Source organism: Falco naumanni, chromosome 17, assembly GCF_017639655.2.
Source record: "Falco naumanni isolate bFalNau1 chromosome 17, bFalNau1.pat, whole genome shotgun sequence".
In the NCBI taxonomy this organism is placed as follows: domain Eukaryota; kingdom Metazoa; phylum Chordata; class Aves; order Falconiformes; family Falconidae; genus Falco; species Falco naumanni.
In genome coordinates this window covers 5,804,871-5,819,542 of record NC_054070.1, presented here as the reverse complement: position 1 = coordinate 5,819,542, position 14,672 = coordinate 5,804,871, and the positions used below count along the sequence as shown (strand labels likewise).

Genomic DNA, 14,672 nt, shown 5'->3' with positions numbered 1-14,672 from the left:
GATAACAAGCAGATTGTACAGTTAAACAGGAGTTTCTGCAGAATTAACAACAGGGCTTAGAGTATAGAATGACAAAAAAGTATTTTCTTGTAGTCATGTTCTCACCTTCCAAAAGCTATCTCATCTGTGGTACCTTTGACTAATTTTAGCATAAAATTCAGGAAGGAATTCAACAAAGACTTTGGTTTGTACTTCTGAGTGGGAACTCGGTGCACATATGTAACTTGTAAAGGGAATGGATAAAACCTTCATCTGGTGGAAAGTAGCTTAGCTCCCTGGCCTATTGTGGTGGTTTTTCCTTGCCAAGCAGAAAATGGAAAAGTCTTCATTTTGAAAAAGCACTTAAAAATAATAGACTGGACAAGATATTAAATGATTCTACTGTCTGTGGAGTGCTTTCCTCAAAATAATCAGGCAACACTGATCATCTGTCCTACTTATGGCTCTGGCAAGCTGATATGCCATCTTTAACAAAGCCTGGAAACAGGCTGGACTGCCAAATTAGGACATAGGGTTATTACATGTGTTTGAATGCCGAGTGAAATAATGGCTGTTTGAAAAGCAAATGGCCCATATAATAAGTACTAGTTGTTATTCTGCTAGCCGTGGTTCCATCTGGCTATTGTAATAGGCAGGCAGCAGCATTACAACAGTGTTAGGAAAGTTAGTTTTTGTAGATCATCTTTCTTTCATTTTAACCTGTTTTTCCTAAAAAACAAAGGATGAATATTTGGACTTTCCTTCCTCTCAAGTCTTTACATTAAACATCTTTTGAACCAAGTTTAAATATTCTGTCATTTTTGCTTTGGGGGAGACGTTTTAGAGCTGCATATGGAAATTAGGTAGTGTAGAACTCATTATATTCCTATATAGTTTGATAGAACCACTTACAGTCAGACCTTGATCTTATTTTGGGCCTCTTCATTACTTTCCAGAGATGAAAGATTCTCCTCCCCTCCTCTGTGGCTCTCCTTTTAATCCTACCTTACCCTTGGCACCATTAAAGCAACAGAACATCATTTCAAATGCACTATATCGTTTAATCTTTTCCAACACTGAAGAACATGATGTTCGATCTATTTATAGAACAATGCACAGAATATGGAGTTTAATGGATCTCGGCTTCTCTACTAGTCATAGATATCCTGGCTGATTAAACACAGAACTTTGAAAAAGGTGTCGTAATATGCAAACTTGCAGAGAGAAATGCAGGATGATCAGGAAGCCCTCGGGGCACTGAGACCTGTCCCCTCTTATTGCAAACTTCCCTTTGTACATTTTCATCTTGAACTTAGCAAGCTCTGGCTTAAACTTAGCGAAGCTCTTACTCCTACTGGGCATTTATTTTAGAACTTCATTCTTCTATTTAGAAAATTTCTTCTGATTTCCAGCCTGCTTGTATTTATTGCCAATTTTACTCAGTTGTCATTGTATTGACATTTTCTTTTTACATGGACCATTCCCTTTCTGGTGTTTGCTGCGTTCTACAGGAAAGAAAAGAATAAACTTCACTTTTTGTAGAGTTTGACAATTCCCGCTTTATTCCTTTACTTGACATTTAAGAAGTAAGCTTTCTTGGAGGCCAATTCGTATTTTTATCCTCTGTAGATGTCCTGCTTATTTTGAATACCTTTTTTTAGTTATCCATCCACCCAGTAAGGGTTACAGTCAGACCTTGATCTCTTAAGAACTGACCTTGGGGACAGTTTTTCCTTGATTGAAATATCTTATACTGAATCTTGGCTGAAACGTAAAGTTTCCTCTGTGCTGAAGTTCCCACACTACTAGTCCAGCTGACTGACAAAGCTAGCTCTCTTCACTTATTCAGTTTGCCTCTTGAAATAATAATACAAAGAATTCCTACATACCCTTCATATTCTTAATGCTGTAAGAGATTTTAGAGCTTGGGTCAAAATTGCTCCAGGGATACATGGTCAAAGAGGTGCCATACCAGTTGTAGCGGGAATCTGATATAGTTTGTTAGAGTTAGAGGTGAAGTATATAAACCAGGGTGTCAGAATTTGTCTAGAAATGTATTAATAAGCATCTTCCTAAGAAAAGAGCTATATGTTTTCCTGCATCACTAACAGGGGTTGCTGTTCTCCATTATTCTAAAATAATGTTCTATGTTTCACTGAAAGCAAAGTGTGATGAGCATCTGTCTGCTTGTGATTTATCTGTCTGTCTGTGTTTCCAGATCTTACTTTTATAACACCTTTCACACAGCTCACACCCCTAATTAATAGCTATGAAGTATTTAGGGGATGGAGAAATTAACAGAATTTGATCTAGTGTCACATGCCAACTTAGTAGAGCTGATATATGAACACTAATTAATGGTGCGGAGGCCTGTGGTTAGCTACAGAAAATGAAGGTAATTGCTTCACATAGTGCTGCTCACACCTTCCCTGGGAAAATGGTGAAAACACAGAGGGTGAATGATGACCATAAAACCTTTGTATGAAACTTGAGAAAAAATAAGTAAATTTGTAAAACTGGTGACCTTCATTCTCCCCCATGGAATGAAGCCCAAGGAGAAAAGATGACAGTGGGGCTGTTCTCCTGCCTCGTTGCCTGCTCGCTGGCAGAGTATGTGCTGTCTCCGATGGGCAGGTACCCACCGACAGCAAGGGGAGTGAGCGGAGTTAAGCGTGAGTGTGGGCAACGCTGTCGCTCCAGGTGGGGTAGGGCCAGGAGCTCTGCTCCATCCCGCTTCTCTGCGCTATGAGCTTTTGGCATTAATTGAGGGAAGTGTTGCTCCCTGGCACACGAAAATTGCTCAGAAGTTGTCGGATGACAATAAAGTTGCTGTGTGGTGCAATTAGCTTTCTTACTGAAGCTGCTCCTACTTGTTCCTCTTGCTTTGGGTGTCTCTGGGGACAAACCTCTTGCGTTAGTCTTCTGGGGAAAAATTCTGTCACAAACTCATCCCATGGTCCTATGTGATGAGTGAAGACTCTTAAAAGAATGTGTGTCTCAGCTCGCGTCCTTACAGTGACAGCCACAACACGTTGGCTGCGTGCCTTGATTTGGCAGATGCAGAGGGAGAAGCCTGCCTGGCGTGCCGTCCTGGGCGCTGGAGCGCTCCCGGCTTGTCAGCAGAAAGCTGCGGAATTGTCATGGCTACGCACTGCTCTGGCCCTTGTTTGTGCATTCCAGCATCGCTGCACGTTCCTACTAGAATGGCTCCTAATTGTCCTGACTCAATCACTAACGAAGCTGATGCTTCATATGTGGACAGAAATGCACTGGCACCTGGATACCGGAGCTTGTGGACAATGTGTAGAATTGCTCTTTGTTATTGTATTTGTTCGGAGTTAATGCTGAGTCCGGTCTAAATGGCTGCACGTACATGGAGAACAGGTGGCTGGAATTACTGTCAGGCAGCGGTCTGCATAGTAAACAGAGGAGTTCTGCTGTACTGTGACAAAGAGGAGAAATGAGGAACTATTTCCTATGGAGCAATTTGTCTGCTGGATTGAACTGCTTTTTCTTCCCGCATAGTACTCGCAGGCAGACTGTGGTTTCCCCATATAGATATTTTTTTGATAATTATCTGCAAGTTTTATGTATGCTTTTGATGCCTTTGCCTGCTTGTGAGCCATTCTCTGCCAGCATTTGCTGTTGCTCCGCTGGCTACCTGTGGCTGGTCGGGAAAGCACGTGCTGTCTTTTCTGTGGCCTTGTTTGGTGAGTCAGCAAGAATTGCTAGTGCAGAAGCTCAGACAGATAAATTAAAAATCCTGGGTATGAGTAATATCGTAAGATGGTTTCACTTATGACCTTGTACACGTACGTGAGCTAACTCTGCAAGAATCCACCAAGCCAGGAGGAGGAGTGCATTTATCCCAGTTTTATGCATGAAAAAACCTGAGTCACAGGGAGGGAAGTATGGAAGGGTGATGCTCCTTGCAGCATCAGATTTTGTGAAAACAGTGAGACTGGCTGTAGTGGGAAGATAAGAGGATGGCAGGCTCCTGCTCAAGCCGGGAGAGGGCCGGCCTCATGCTGGTTTAGAGCCTGATGTGATGCTTAACTGATCACCTGATGTGAAGTTACCAGCAGTTACTGTTTGATGGGATTTTCATGACCTTCAAACAACAAAGGCTTCTTCTGAGTCAGACTTTGCAGACCACTGCTGCTGGGTGGAGTGGGAGGAGTAGAGTAACGAGATTCTATGACTTTTCAAGTTGGGCTGCGTAAGACATTTGGTAACGTGTCAGCAGGGAAGTTCTGCAGCGGCCCTTGAGAGATGTGCTGGTAGACCGCGGAGTGTTCCCATCTACCTGACATATGTGATCAGAGGACTGGGAACCTGTATTGCCATCCCAGCACCACATGCGTAAGTGACAAATGTTCTTCATCTGCTTATCGCTGTCATGGTACAAGTTAGTAACCACAATAAGCTTTACAACCACTCACACCCACTTTTAGTTATGTCTTTTCCTGACCCAGTGGACATACCTGTACCCATTAATCCAGACATAACTATATATTGCAGTTGGTGCAGGGGTGTTTGAGCTGTATTACGTAGCCTGGGAACTGCACCGGAGCTAAACTGCACCCAGCTGACTTGATTCTGCATTACTTCAGCAGAATGGTAAAATAACTAGTTAATAAAGGTAACAGCAAAGAATCTCATCACTAGAGCCCAGTTCCAAAGTGGGATAGGGCTTCCCAACATTTTCTGGCTGAACGTTTTGCATGCAGGTCCCCTTGACGAGGCAATTTCAGCTTGCATTTATTTAGACATCTGGGATGAAGTGGGCAACATTAGCCACTACAAATCCTACCAACTGTGCTACATAACGGAGCCATCTGGGCAGAGGCAGCCACGTACAACCTGGGCTTCCCACAGGTGGGGAACGGGGACACTCTTTTGGTGAGGTGACCAAGGAGAGACCCTAAGGATGGATTAGTCAGGTTCTTGCGCGTGGCAGGCTGTTACCTGGTTATGACTGAGACATGATGTGAAAGGGCCTCAAAGCAGCCGGCAAACATGGAGTGGCTTCTGAATATGTGTGGAAGTAATTTCAGCTGGGCATTGGGCCACTATTGACAACAGGCTTAATACTTAGACGTATGGGCTTGCTTTGGAGGCTGAGCCTATAAGCTGTAGCGCACTGATTTCAGTCCTTCCTTTTGGAGAAGATATCTATTTGTCTTCTGCAGCTGGGGACTTGGGGAATTTGAACTAGCTGAACTGATGGAAAATGCCATTTTGCTCTCCTGGATGATAAGAAGAGAAGAGGAAGGGTTCCTGGTTGGTTGGCTGGTTTGTTTTTGTTTGTTGTTCCCCCCCCCTCCCCCCCCCCGCCCCCGAACTATATTAGGGGATGTGACAAACAGGAAACAAGAGGAGGAAGAGAAAGAGGTAGCTACGCTAGCAAAAATGAAATATCTCTAAATAAATAAATAAATTAAAAAAGCTTTTTTCCCCTGTCAAAAACTGCTTAAATATCAACAACAACAACAAAACCATATTCCACACAGATTCATTGTGGTTGAAAAAACCCATGTTTTTTAAATGTCAGCCAGCTCCAGTTTTAACCTTATTGTTTTTCTCTCTCCTTAAGTTCCCAACCCCATCCCCTGCTGGGAACTGAGTCATGTTCTGTTGCTGAGCTCTCCTTAGACAGCTCACAGCTTTGTTCATGTCGCTTTTTCTGGCCGTTCTGTTCCACGCTCTGAAGTTCAGTAACCCACCTCCAAAATCTAGGGTGTCAGCTGAAAAACAGAACATTTCAAAGCTGACTCCCCTGCTCTGTAGCAAATCAATTATTATAATGGCCTCATTATTGACAGGTGTGTGGGCTGTCTTTCTCATGGGTACAATGGTGACATAAATTAGTATTAAGCATTCTCTTCATCACCATCTTCCCTCTTCATCCACTCTGCTGACTGCAGTCCTGTTTTTTGCGCCTCTGGGAGTAACGGCTGGGTCTGGAACAGGCTGTTTCTAATGTGCCTCTTACGGAACAGGCAGAAAGACATTTGTGTCCTTAGTCTTCCTTCCTTTTGGCTTAAGCCCCTTTTAAGCATTTCCATAGTTACGTCTTCATCAGTCTGCACAGTCATAGCTGCTTGTGTGCAACCATCTCATGAGTAGTTCTCGCTCTCTGGAATAACCTTTCTCCATCTACTTCCTCTCGCTGACTTCCATCTGAAAAGATACGGCTTCTTCCTTGCCCCTTCATTCCTTTCTTCCGTTGATACTGGCTCTGTGACTGAATGCTTTAATTCATCCCCCACACAGTGTGTCCGCTCCTCTGCTTCACCTAATATATACCATCTACTCTTCGATAGCCTGTGTTACAGTTTTCAGTTCATATTAGTTTTATGTGAGAGCAGCTCTACAAAATAATTTTGTCCTGTGTAGTCCCTTCCTTGCTTAAATCTGGGTGTTTGGTTCTTTCCTGGAAACTTACAGCCTAGAGGATGAAATGAGAAGTCTTGTTTCAAGGCTTTTGCAGTACATTGCTTGTTCTCACAGAGTCAAAGGCCACCAGATAATAACTGGACAGACTAAGAAGCTATAGTACTCAAAAGTGTATTTACTGCAAACCTGAAACCAAGCACCGTGATTACTGGCTTTGCATTTGTAGATGACAGTTTTAGTTTAGCCTCTGTGAAATGCACCAATAAACACATGCTAATCCCTCTGAGATTATCACCCATTTCAGTATGTTGGCTCATTTAGCAAATCTAAATGAGGAAGACATGGGGAACTGAAGGCCGGCCAGTCTCACCTCTGTGCCCAGCAAGATCATGGGGCAGATTCTCCTGGAAACTATATAAACTAAATCTTCTGGACAATTTACCAGGCCATGTGATGACAGGACGAAGGGGAATGGCTTTAAACTGAAAGAGGGGAGATTTAAATTAGGTATTAGGAAGAAATTCTTCGCTGTGAGGGCAGTGTGGTGCTGGCACAGGGTGCCCAGAGCAGCTGTGGGTGCCCCATCCCTGGAAGGGTTCAGGACCAGGTTGGACGGGGCTGGGAGCAACCTGGGCTGGTGGCAGGTGTCCCTGCCCGTGGCAGGGGGTGGGAACCAGATGGTCTGTCAGGTCCTTTCCAACCTAAACGATTCTATGAAATCTAACCATTAAATGATAAATGCACCGTAAGCAGAGTTCTTCCACAACATCTGAGCATTTACACTTTTCCCTCCTCTTGTGCAAATGTGAGCAGGCATACCCTATTTTGTAAGAGGCCCCTTTTTTGACCGTTTGTTTTCCCCCAAACTGAAAAGATCTAGAACAACTCAGTTGGCTAAATCTTAGCCCTAAGTGGGGCTGGTCTAGAGACCAGCTTGCTTTAGGCCGTTGTTGGTATTTCCAAACGTTTCAGCTGCCATTCTGCTTCCATGTGCCTTCTCGAGGCTGTTCAAAACCTCTTTAAATATGCTTTTGAGGATGTAGCGTCTTCATCTGCATGTATGTTCACATGTGCAGGGAGCTGGGGCTAACAACCATATAGGCTTAACCTATAATGTTGTATTGCCCTTGTTACAGTACTTTTTTTCTGTCTTACTGGTTTTTCTTACTGAAAAGCCGCTAGTGCACATTGCTATTTGTCAGCCATTGGCCCACCTTAGCAAACTCACATTTCTGTGGGCTCCTGTGCAGTTTATTACCAGCTCCTGTTTCCCCACAATATGGGACATTGGAGCCAATGGGGGTTTACTGCTCTAATTAGTGGGGCTGTATTAGAACAGTTTGGGGAGATATCGAAGGGATTTCTAGTTGTCTTTTTCTGAAGCATCATTCAAGGAACAAAAAGAAGAGCAGAAAAAACTAAGTTTGCTGCACTTAGCACAATCTTTCCAGCTGAGGGACCTGAGCTGGTTGTTTTAAAGCTGGACAAAGACAAGTGTTTTTGGACCTGGGAGATGAAGGACCAAGAAGGGCTCATGTAACACTTTGAAAAACACCTTACTTTTCTAGAATTATTTTCATTAAGCAGTCTAGTGTTTTTTCTCCATATTTCTTCCTTTTTTTTTTTTTTTTTTTTTTTTTTTGTTGCTCTGTGCCTTTGATTTTAGTATTGGTTCTCTGCTTAATGACATGAGAATAAATTTGCCTGTCAACAGTTAGAGTTTACTGAAGAAGGATCATTCTTATAGGACTGTTGACCAGTTCCTGAGTCTAGAGGTCTACAGGATTCCTGTGTACCTCGGGGAGAGCAATCTGCACTGCTGGGATCTTTGCTGCCCTAAGATCAAAGGTCACACCTATTCTTTTCACTACTGTATGATCTGGCGGTCTTTAAGCCATGCATTTCTGTACTGCCCTGCTCTGGGGACTAGTGTGGCTTGGGGCTGTATTCACTCAGTCTGAAACTTCTAAACAATGAACTGTTTTTTTCTACTGCTGCTAAAGGAGCAGCATTTCAGTAGCTGTTAATAGCTGCCTCTGCTTTCTCTTTCTGGGGTTGAAAAGTGGGAGGTGTAGTCCTCAAACCAGCACCAGATACTTGTCTCCTCCTTCTTCACATTGCATCTATGCTGCAAACTGAACACAGCAAGAGGAGAGACTCCAGAATTCTCTGAATTATAAAGTCATTCTATTGTCAAGCCTTTTAAGTGTCAAAGTCTCTTTTAAAACCAAAAACTGTGACATTCACTAAAGAACAGCATAGTTTCAAAGTCAGGAAGGTCTATTCTTAGCACATCAGTCAAAATGAAGGAAAAAAAAAAGTCTTTGAGGAAAAAAGAAACACCAAAACAATTTTACCAAAATGAACCTTGTCAGAAATGATCAATTCATCTTCCATTCAGATTGACCTGGTCCTTGCTGCATGCCAGAGGACAAAATTTGATGACAGAGCACAATGAATTAAGATTGCCAGATCTCCTTGTAATTAATTCTTTTGCAGTGTAAGTTTGGCAAAGAACAATTTATCTTCAAAGTGATTAAATCACTGGTAGTTTGGTTTTGGATTTTTTCCCCCCTTTTTTAAGGAACACTTCTCCTCGGTTAGTTGAAGAATAGATGCTGATGAGTAACAGCCACTTCCCGGTATTTTATTTGTGCTATTTAAATACCTTTTCCCGCTAGACCAGTGCCTCCTCAACAGTTATGAGACAAAGTTAAGACTGAGCACATCGTAACCCAGAGGGACATTGGGGCTGTGCTATGTTTTTCTGGGTTTTCGGAGTGCAGCACCTCTGAACCACTTAGTGCACTGGAGAGCCCGGGTTTACTCATACTCCAGCCTTCAAATCTGTGACTGTCGTGTCCAGCCAATTTGATGCTTGTACAATACTCTTGCCTTTATTAGTTCTCATCAGAGGACTTCAGTCTGAGTTCATAAAAAATAAATATAATGTACACATAGGTTTGAAGATTAGTTATAGACCATAAAACTTACAATTCTTGAACTAAATAGAACTTTTTCTAAAGCATTTAAACTAACACATACCCTAGAAATTACTTACTCTTCAGTTAAAAGAGAAAAATAATTTATTTAGCACACTGGAAACGTAATAAAGATGTCTGTTGTTTCTTCAAAGCTGTGTTTTCTAAACTGTGCTTATAAGTAGCTTCTGCTAGTGGGCTCCTCGTCTTCAAGGACCAAGAGAGTGCAAAGAGCTTTTTCCAACCTTGAAAAAGCCATGCAAATGTCTTTGCATCTTTAATTAGAAGGGGACAGCATTTTAACTATTACTGGAGCTTCCCTGTTTCTGAAGAAGGGATTCAATTCACTGGAGGATGATGCTGGAACAAGTATGCTATCAAAGCAGATTCTTAACATCCCTGTGTGCACCCTGGCCATCTCCAGAGAGACTGCCATTAATGTGCTTCTGTCTCTTTTGTTCTCTTTAGTATTCATGCAGTGATGATCATGTGAAAATTACTCACATTTCTGACTTGAGAAAACTTAGCCCAGAAATTCATCCGATATCAAGGGAATTAGAAATTCAAATGGGGGGAAATTATACACTGTGTGTGTCAATACAGAAAACCTTATAAACGCTGCAATCAATCATATTGGCATCAAAGGTGGTGGTACGTTTCCTTGTCACTAAGTGGATCGCAGTCCAACAAATAAAGGAAAAGGTGAATCAGAACAGGGAACTGCAGTATGCTGCCTGGAGAGAAGGATAGCCTCATCCGAAAGCACAGACCTGGAGTCAGTTCTGGAGCTTCTGTATTGTGATCCATGATTATGCACAAATCTTGTTTGTTTGTCTTGCCTATTTACTTGCTGCCTAGGCTATACTGTAAAGCAGGTTCTGTCTCTGTGTTTATATGCCATTGCAGTAGAACAAGTGCTTTCTCTCAAAGGCTTCATTCATTTAAATAGGCTATTGTACACAGTCCCCTTAACAAACCTGTGTGTGAGTGCTCCAGCCCTCCCTGTGCATTGATACCTGGCACGTTCCTGTTGCAAGTTAAATCCAGATATCTTATGCCTGAGTGCGGCCTCACATTAGGCAACTCACTCTGCAAATCATTTAAATTCATTAAATGAATGTAATGATCCATACTGGTTTCCCACTGTCCGGCTGCTGACTGAACAGTGTGTAGTACAGTGTGGACTTCCATTATATCTTTAGATTTTTTTAATCTATATTTTGTTGTATGACTAATCAGATAAACAATTCTCCCTCAAAAAGACCTCCCAAAATTATCGCAGGTTGATGTTTCACATGTACAATGCCGAACCTAATGCAGGTATGTGTAAAACCCAGCAGTGACTTAGGGAGCCTGCAACTCAGTTCTGCATGGTTCTGTCTCTGCTACTCTCCTTATGTGTTTTGACTGCCAGATTTGGTGGTTTTGTAGGTCTTGTATCTCAGCTCTCTGCTGTCAGCTCCCTGAGATGGAGGAGGTAGGCAAGGCCCAGATGCTTGCCTGAAGCAGAAATAGCACATCTTTCTACTACTATTCTCCATCAAGTCCCCTGAGTCTTGAATTTTTGGCAGACAGCGTTCCACTGGGGGGAAAAAAAAAACCTCAGACCTTTAGTTTGCAGTTGTTGTAAAAACCTGATTCTGGTTTTGGTGTAATTTAGCAGACTGAAATAGGGATATAATAAACCTGTTACACTTTCTTAGTGAATCAGTAAGCTTATACTGGTAAAAACTGTTCAGATTTTGGAATATTCAGTAATCACCTCACGTTTTCAGGGTTTTTTGTGTATTCCCAGTGTTCAGTCTATGTTACAGTCTGCAGCTTTGAGGGGGTACGCGTACTGATAAATGTATGGATGGGTGTTTTCAAAACTCCGGAGAGACAACAGGAACCAAGCAGCCAGAAAGATAAACAACTCCTGTTAATGATTTAAGGGTTTATGTGTATATGCATATATTTATTTCAGACCGCTATGCAGCAAAGGCGAGCAATGAAAGCCCCATTGCTTCTGATGTTTAAAATGTGCCAGTATGCAGCGTGTACAATGAACTGGCTCGTGTCTGTAGGAGTACAGGTAGCTATAACTGCGGGAAGGTAAGCCTACACAGGCGCAGGTGGATCGATAGGTTGCATGCAGGCTGCCCTCTGCAATGCTCAGAAGTGTCACTGGTGTCTCATGAGCCCTGTGGTGACAAGCAGGGGCTGAGGTTGCTTTCTGAGGAGGTGGCTGCGCGGGACGGCTTACCTTCTGCGCTCTCCGCTTGTCGGCTCTCTGGTTCTGGTGGTAAATTCGGCTGAAGTTGGAAACAATGACTGGAACCGGCAGAGCAATGACCAACACCCCGCTCAGGGAGCAAATGGAGCCAAATATCTTCCCAGCAATTGTCTTGGGCACCATGTCACCATAACTAGAGGGGGGAAAAAAAAAAAGGGAAGCCCCTCCTTCAGACAAGTGCAATGGCACCAAAAGCCTTTTCAGGTTCCCTGAGTGCGTAGCAGCATGTGTCCAGGTTAGACACTAAAGCTTAGAAATGTACCATGCAAGCAACAATTCACGTGGTGCTGTCATCCCAGAGATGACAGTTTACACCGTGCTTTGGTAATGAAGTAAGCTAAACCAAAGAAAGGCACTTTTGTTGCAGAATAGATGTGCCAGTGCAGGCTGCTGCTGGGTATGTTATATTCACAGCCTTGCTCATTTAGTACCTACCTCTCCGTGTGGATGAGCTCTAACAAATGTAAAGCTGTACGTCTGCTTGTGAGCAGGTTCATATATTTTCATTCCCTTGTGTCCAGGTGCAAATGAGGACTGATTTACACTTCCATTTCAAAACCCAGCAGTTTTCTTGCCATCTGTACAGTCAGAAATTTGGGGATCATTCAGTGCCTGGATTCAGTAAAGAGTGAGTTCTCAGGAATATGAGACCAGCTGAAAAACATTCAAACCTTTGCACTGGGTTTGACCCAGCAATCTTCATTAGCAGTTGTAATTTATATGTTAAATAATGCTGGCAGAATCTAAGATGGAACAATCCATTTTGTGCAGATGGAAGATGATTCTGCTTTAGGTTCTGTGGATTCCACAGGACAGAAATCACTCCTCTGTTGAGTGCTCATTTGCTTTTTGTGTTTTTACTTTGCATATCAGAAAAGCTTTCTGCAGCAGTTTTATACTTTAAGCTTTAATACTGTCCTTCCGTAAAGAAAACCAATGTGCTTGGCCTTATGGCTACTCACCAGTGCCATAAGAAGGATCATAGCTGTTATTCCCTCACGGAACATACAGTACTGAAACTGCTGTGGGACTCGGGCACCTGATTGACTGTGCTGTCTCACTGAATGCTGCGCTACAGCGAAGATAATGGGGATTTTGAATTCCGATTTACAGTTCGGCCCAACACAACCCCCATGTTGCATCTCAGGTGACTGGACCTCTTAATTCTAACTGACTGCGCCATCAGTCGCAGTTCCCCGTCTCACAGCACAGCTCCTGATACCCAGCAGGCATCAGGTGTTGGCAATGCAAATGTTCCGCAGCTGCAGTGGCAACCTCCATAGGAGGCTCTTCCTCCCCCGCAGTTTGCCCTCTGGAAGTGACTTCAGTGCTTTCTTCTGCAAATGGATGATAGGCAAATAAAAACCCATCCAGAAAGCTGGATGTGGATTGCAGCATGTTCTGATCATGTAACAAAAAGCTTGTTAGTGGAGTAGCTAATGCCCCTGAGTACGATAGGAACATGATTAGCACAGCCACTGACTGAATTTACAGGCCTTGTTTCAGTGAGCCGTTTATTACATGCTTGCCTGCAAATGTACGTTAATATCAACATTCATTGAAGTAATTTTCATCTAGAGGAAAGGAGAAACAAGCAGGCAAGTAACAACTGATTTTTAAAAATACTGGTGGGCTTTGCAGTGCAAGGTTAATGCTTGGACTTGATGATTTTAAAGGTCTTTTCCAGCCTCCTTGATTCTGTAATTCTATGACTGTGTACAAACCACAGGGGTACAGGAATTCCCAAAGTACCTCTGTGACTCGGGAGGATGCGTTGTACTCTGAAATCCCACTACAAGCAGGTCGATGTGACCTGCCTACACCCTGGAGTAGAAGAGAGGAGCTAGGCACTGCAGCCTGCTGAAGTTTTGCAGCAGACAGGGAGAGGATGCTAATATGAAAATTGGGCCCTAAGGAAGATATTCCTTGTTTCAGGGTGCTTGAAATCTGGAGAGGCCCCTAAGTTGCTATCAGATGGTGTTTGGGATTTCCATGCTCTTTGAAATGTTCTAGTGTTTGATGCAGCAGATACTGAAAAGCAGAATGATCTCCAGTTGAGACTTTATTTTTACCTTTGATGTCACCATATGACCAACAAAGAGCTTTTATGGGAATAGAGTTGAGCTAAGAATAATTCACATCCAAGGGGAAAACAAGTATTCCAAAACACCTTTATTATCCAAAACACCTTTATTATCAGCTGAACTTCTTTCCCCCATCCACGAACTCGTTGGTACGAGAGTCTCTGAATAAAAGCAGAACTTGTTACACATTAACTACTTGCTCCTGGGAGTCTCTCATGTGCTCTCCTTCTAGGCTGGCTGGCTGGACAGTATGGCCAAACAGCTGGGTAAAAGTTCATCATCGCTGGCCTATCGGACTCGCTTGTGTCCCAGGAGAGGCTTAGTTTCAGGCTAAGTGACAGGTTTTCTTTGGCATTTTCTGGTTTGGGTTTTGTTTGTTTGTTTGGTTTTTTTGGTGTTTTTTTTTTTTTTTTTTATAAATGCTTCAGGCTTCACTAGCTAAGGCTTAATTATCCCAAGCAGAACTGTTCTCCTGCCTTCACCTGCATTAAAATCCCTCAGACTACCTCAAATCAATAGAATGCTATTTATGTCTATTAACTTTTTAGCTGCTGCTCCATGCAAAGATAGTTTGAAAGCTCTTGCTAAGTGATAAGGTCTTTTGCCTCATTTAACACTGTTCTAAAAAAAAATAAAAATCTTTCTTACTTTTCTCCTGCTGCCCCTTAACACAATAAGGCTGAAAATTAATCATAGACCTCAAACATGATCTCAGTGACCCGGAGAACTGAGAGAAAGCCGTTCTGTGCATTTGTAGAAAGTATAATAATAAGTGTCTGGCTCACAGTCTGTCTTGTAGAGTTTTGTTCTTACATGCAGACTGAGAGTTACCTCATTACTTGGGACTTCAGAGAAGGTCCTTTAAAACACCATCAGGAAAGATCACACTGTCTTGGAACACAGAGGATTTTGCTGGAGAGATGTAGAACTTCATTTGGAAAACTATTATGAGAG

General features: G+C 42.7%; 1 protein-coding gene across 5 annotated transcripts in view; it reads right to left on the bottom strand.

Moving 5' to 3' along the window:
• Positions 1 to 14,672, bottom strand: part of KCND3 (potassium voltage-gated channel subfamily D member 3) — a 132,902-nt gene that overhangs the window by 24,026 nt on the left and 94,204 nt on the right. For all 5 annotated transcript variants that reach the window (XM_040616742.1, XM_040616741.1, XM_040616744.1 and 2 more), the window contains exon 3: positions 11,605 to 11,767. In XM_040616742.1, the coding sequence (XP_040472676.1) occupies positions 11,605 to 11,767 (163 nt within the window). The remainder of the gene's footprint in view (positions 1 to 11,604; positions 11,768 to 14,672) is intronic.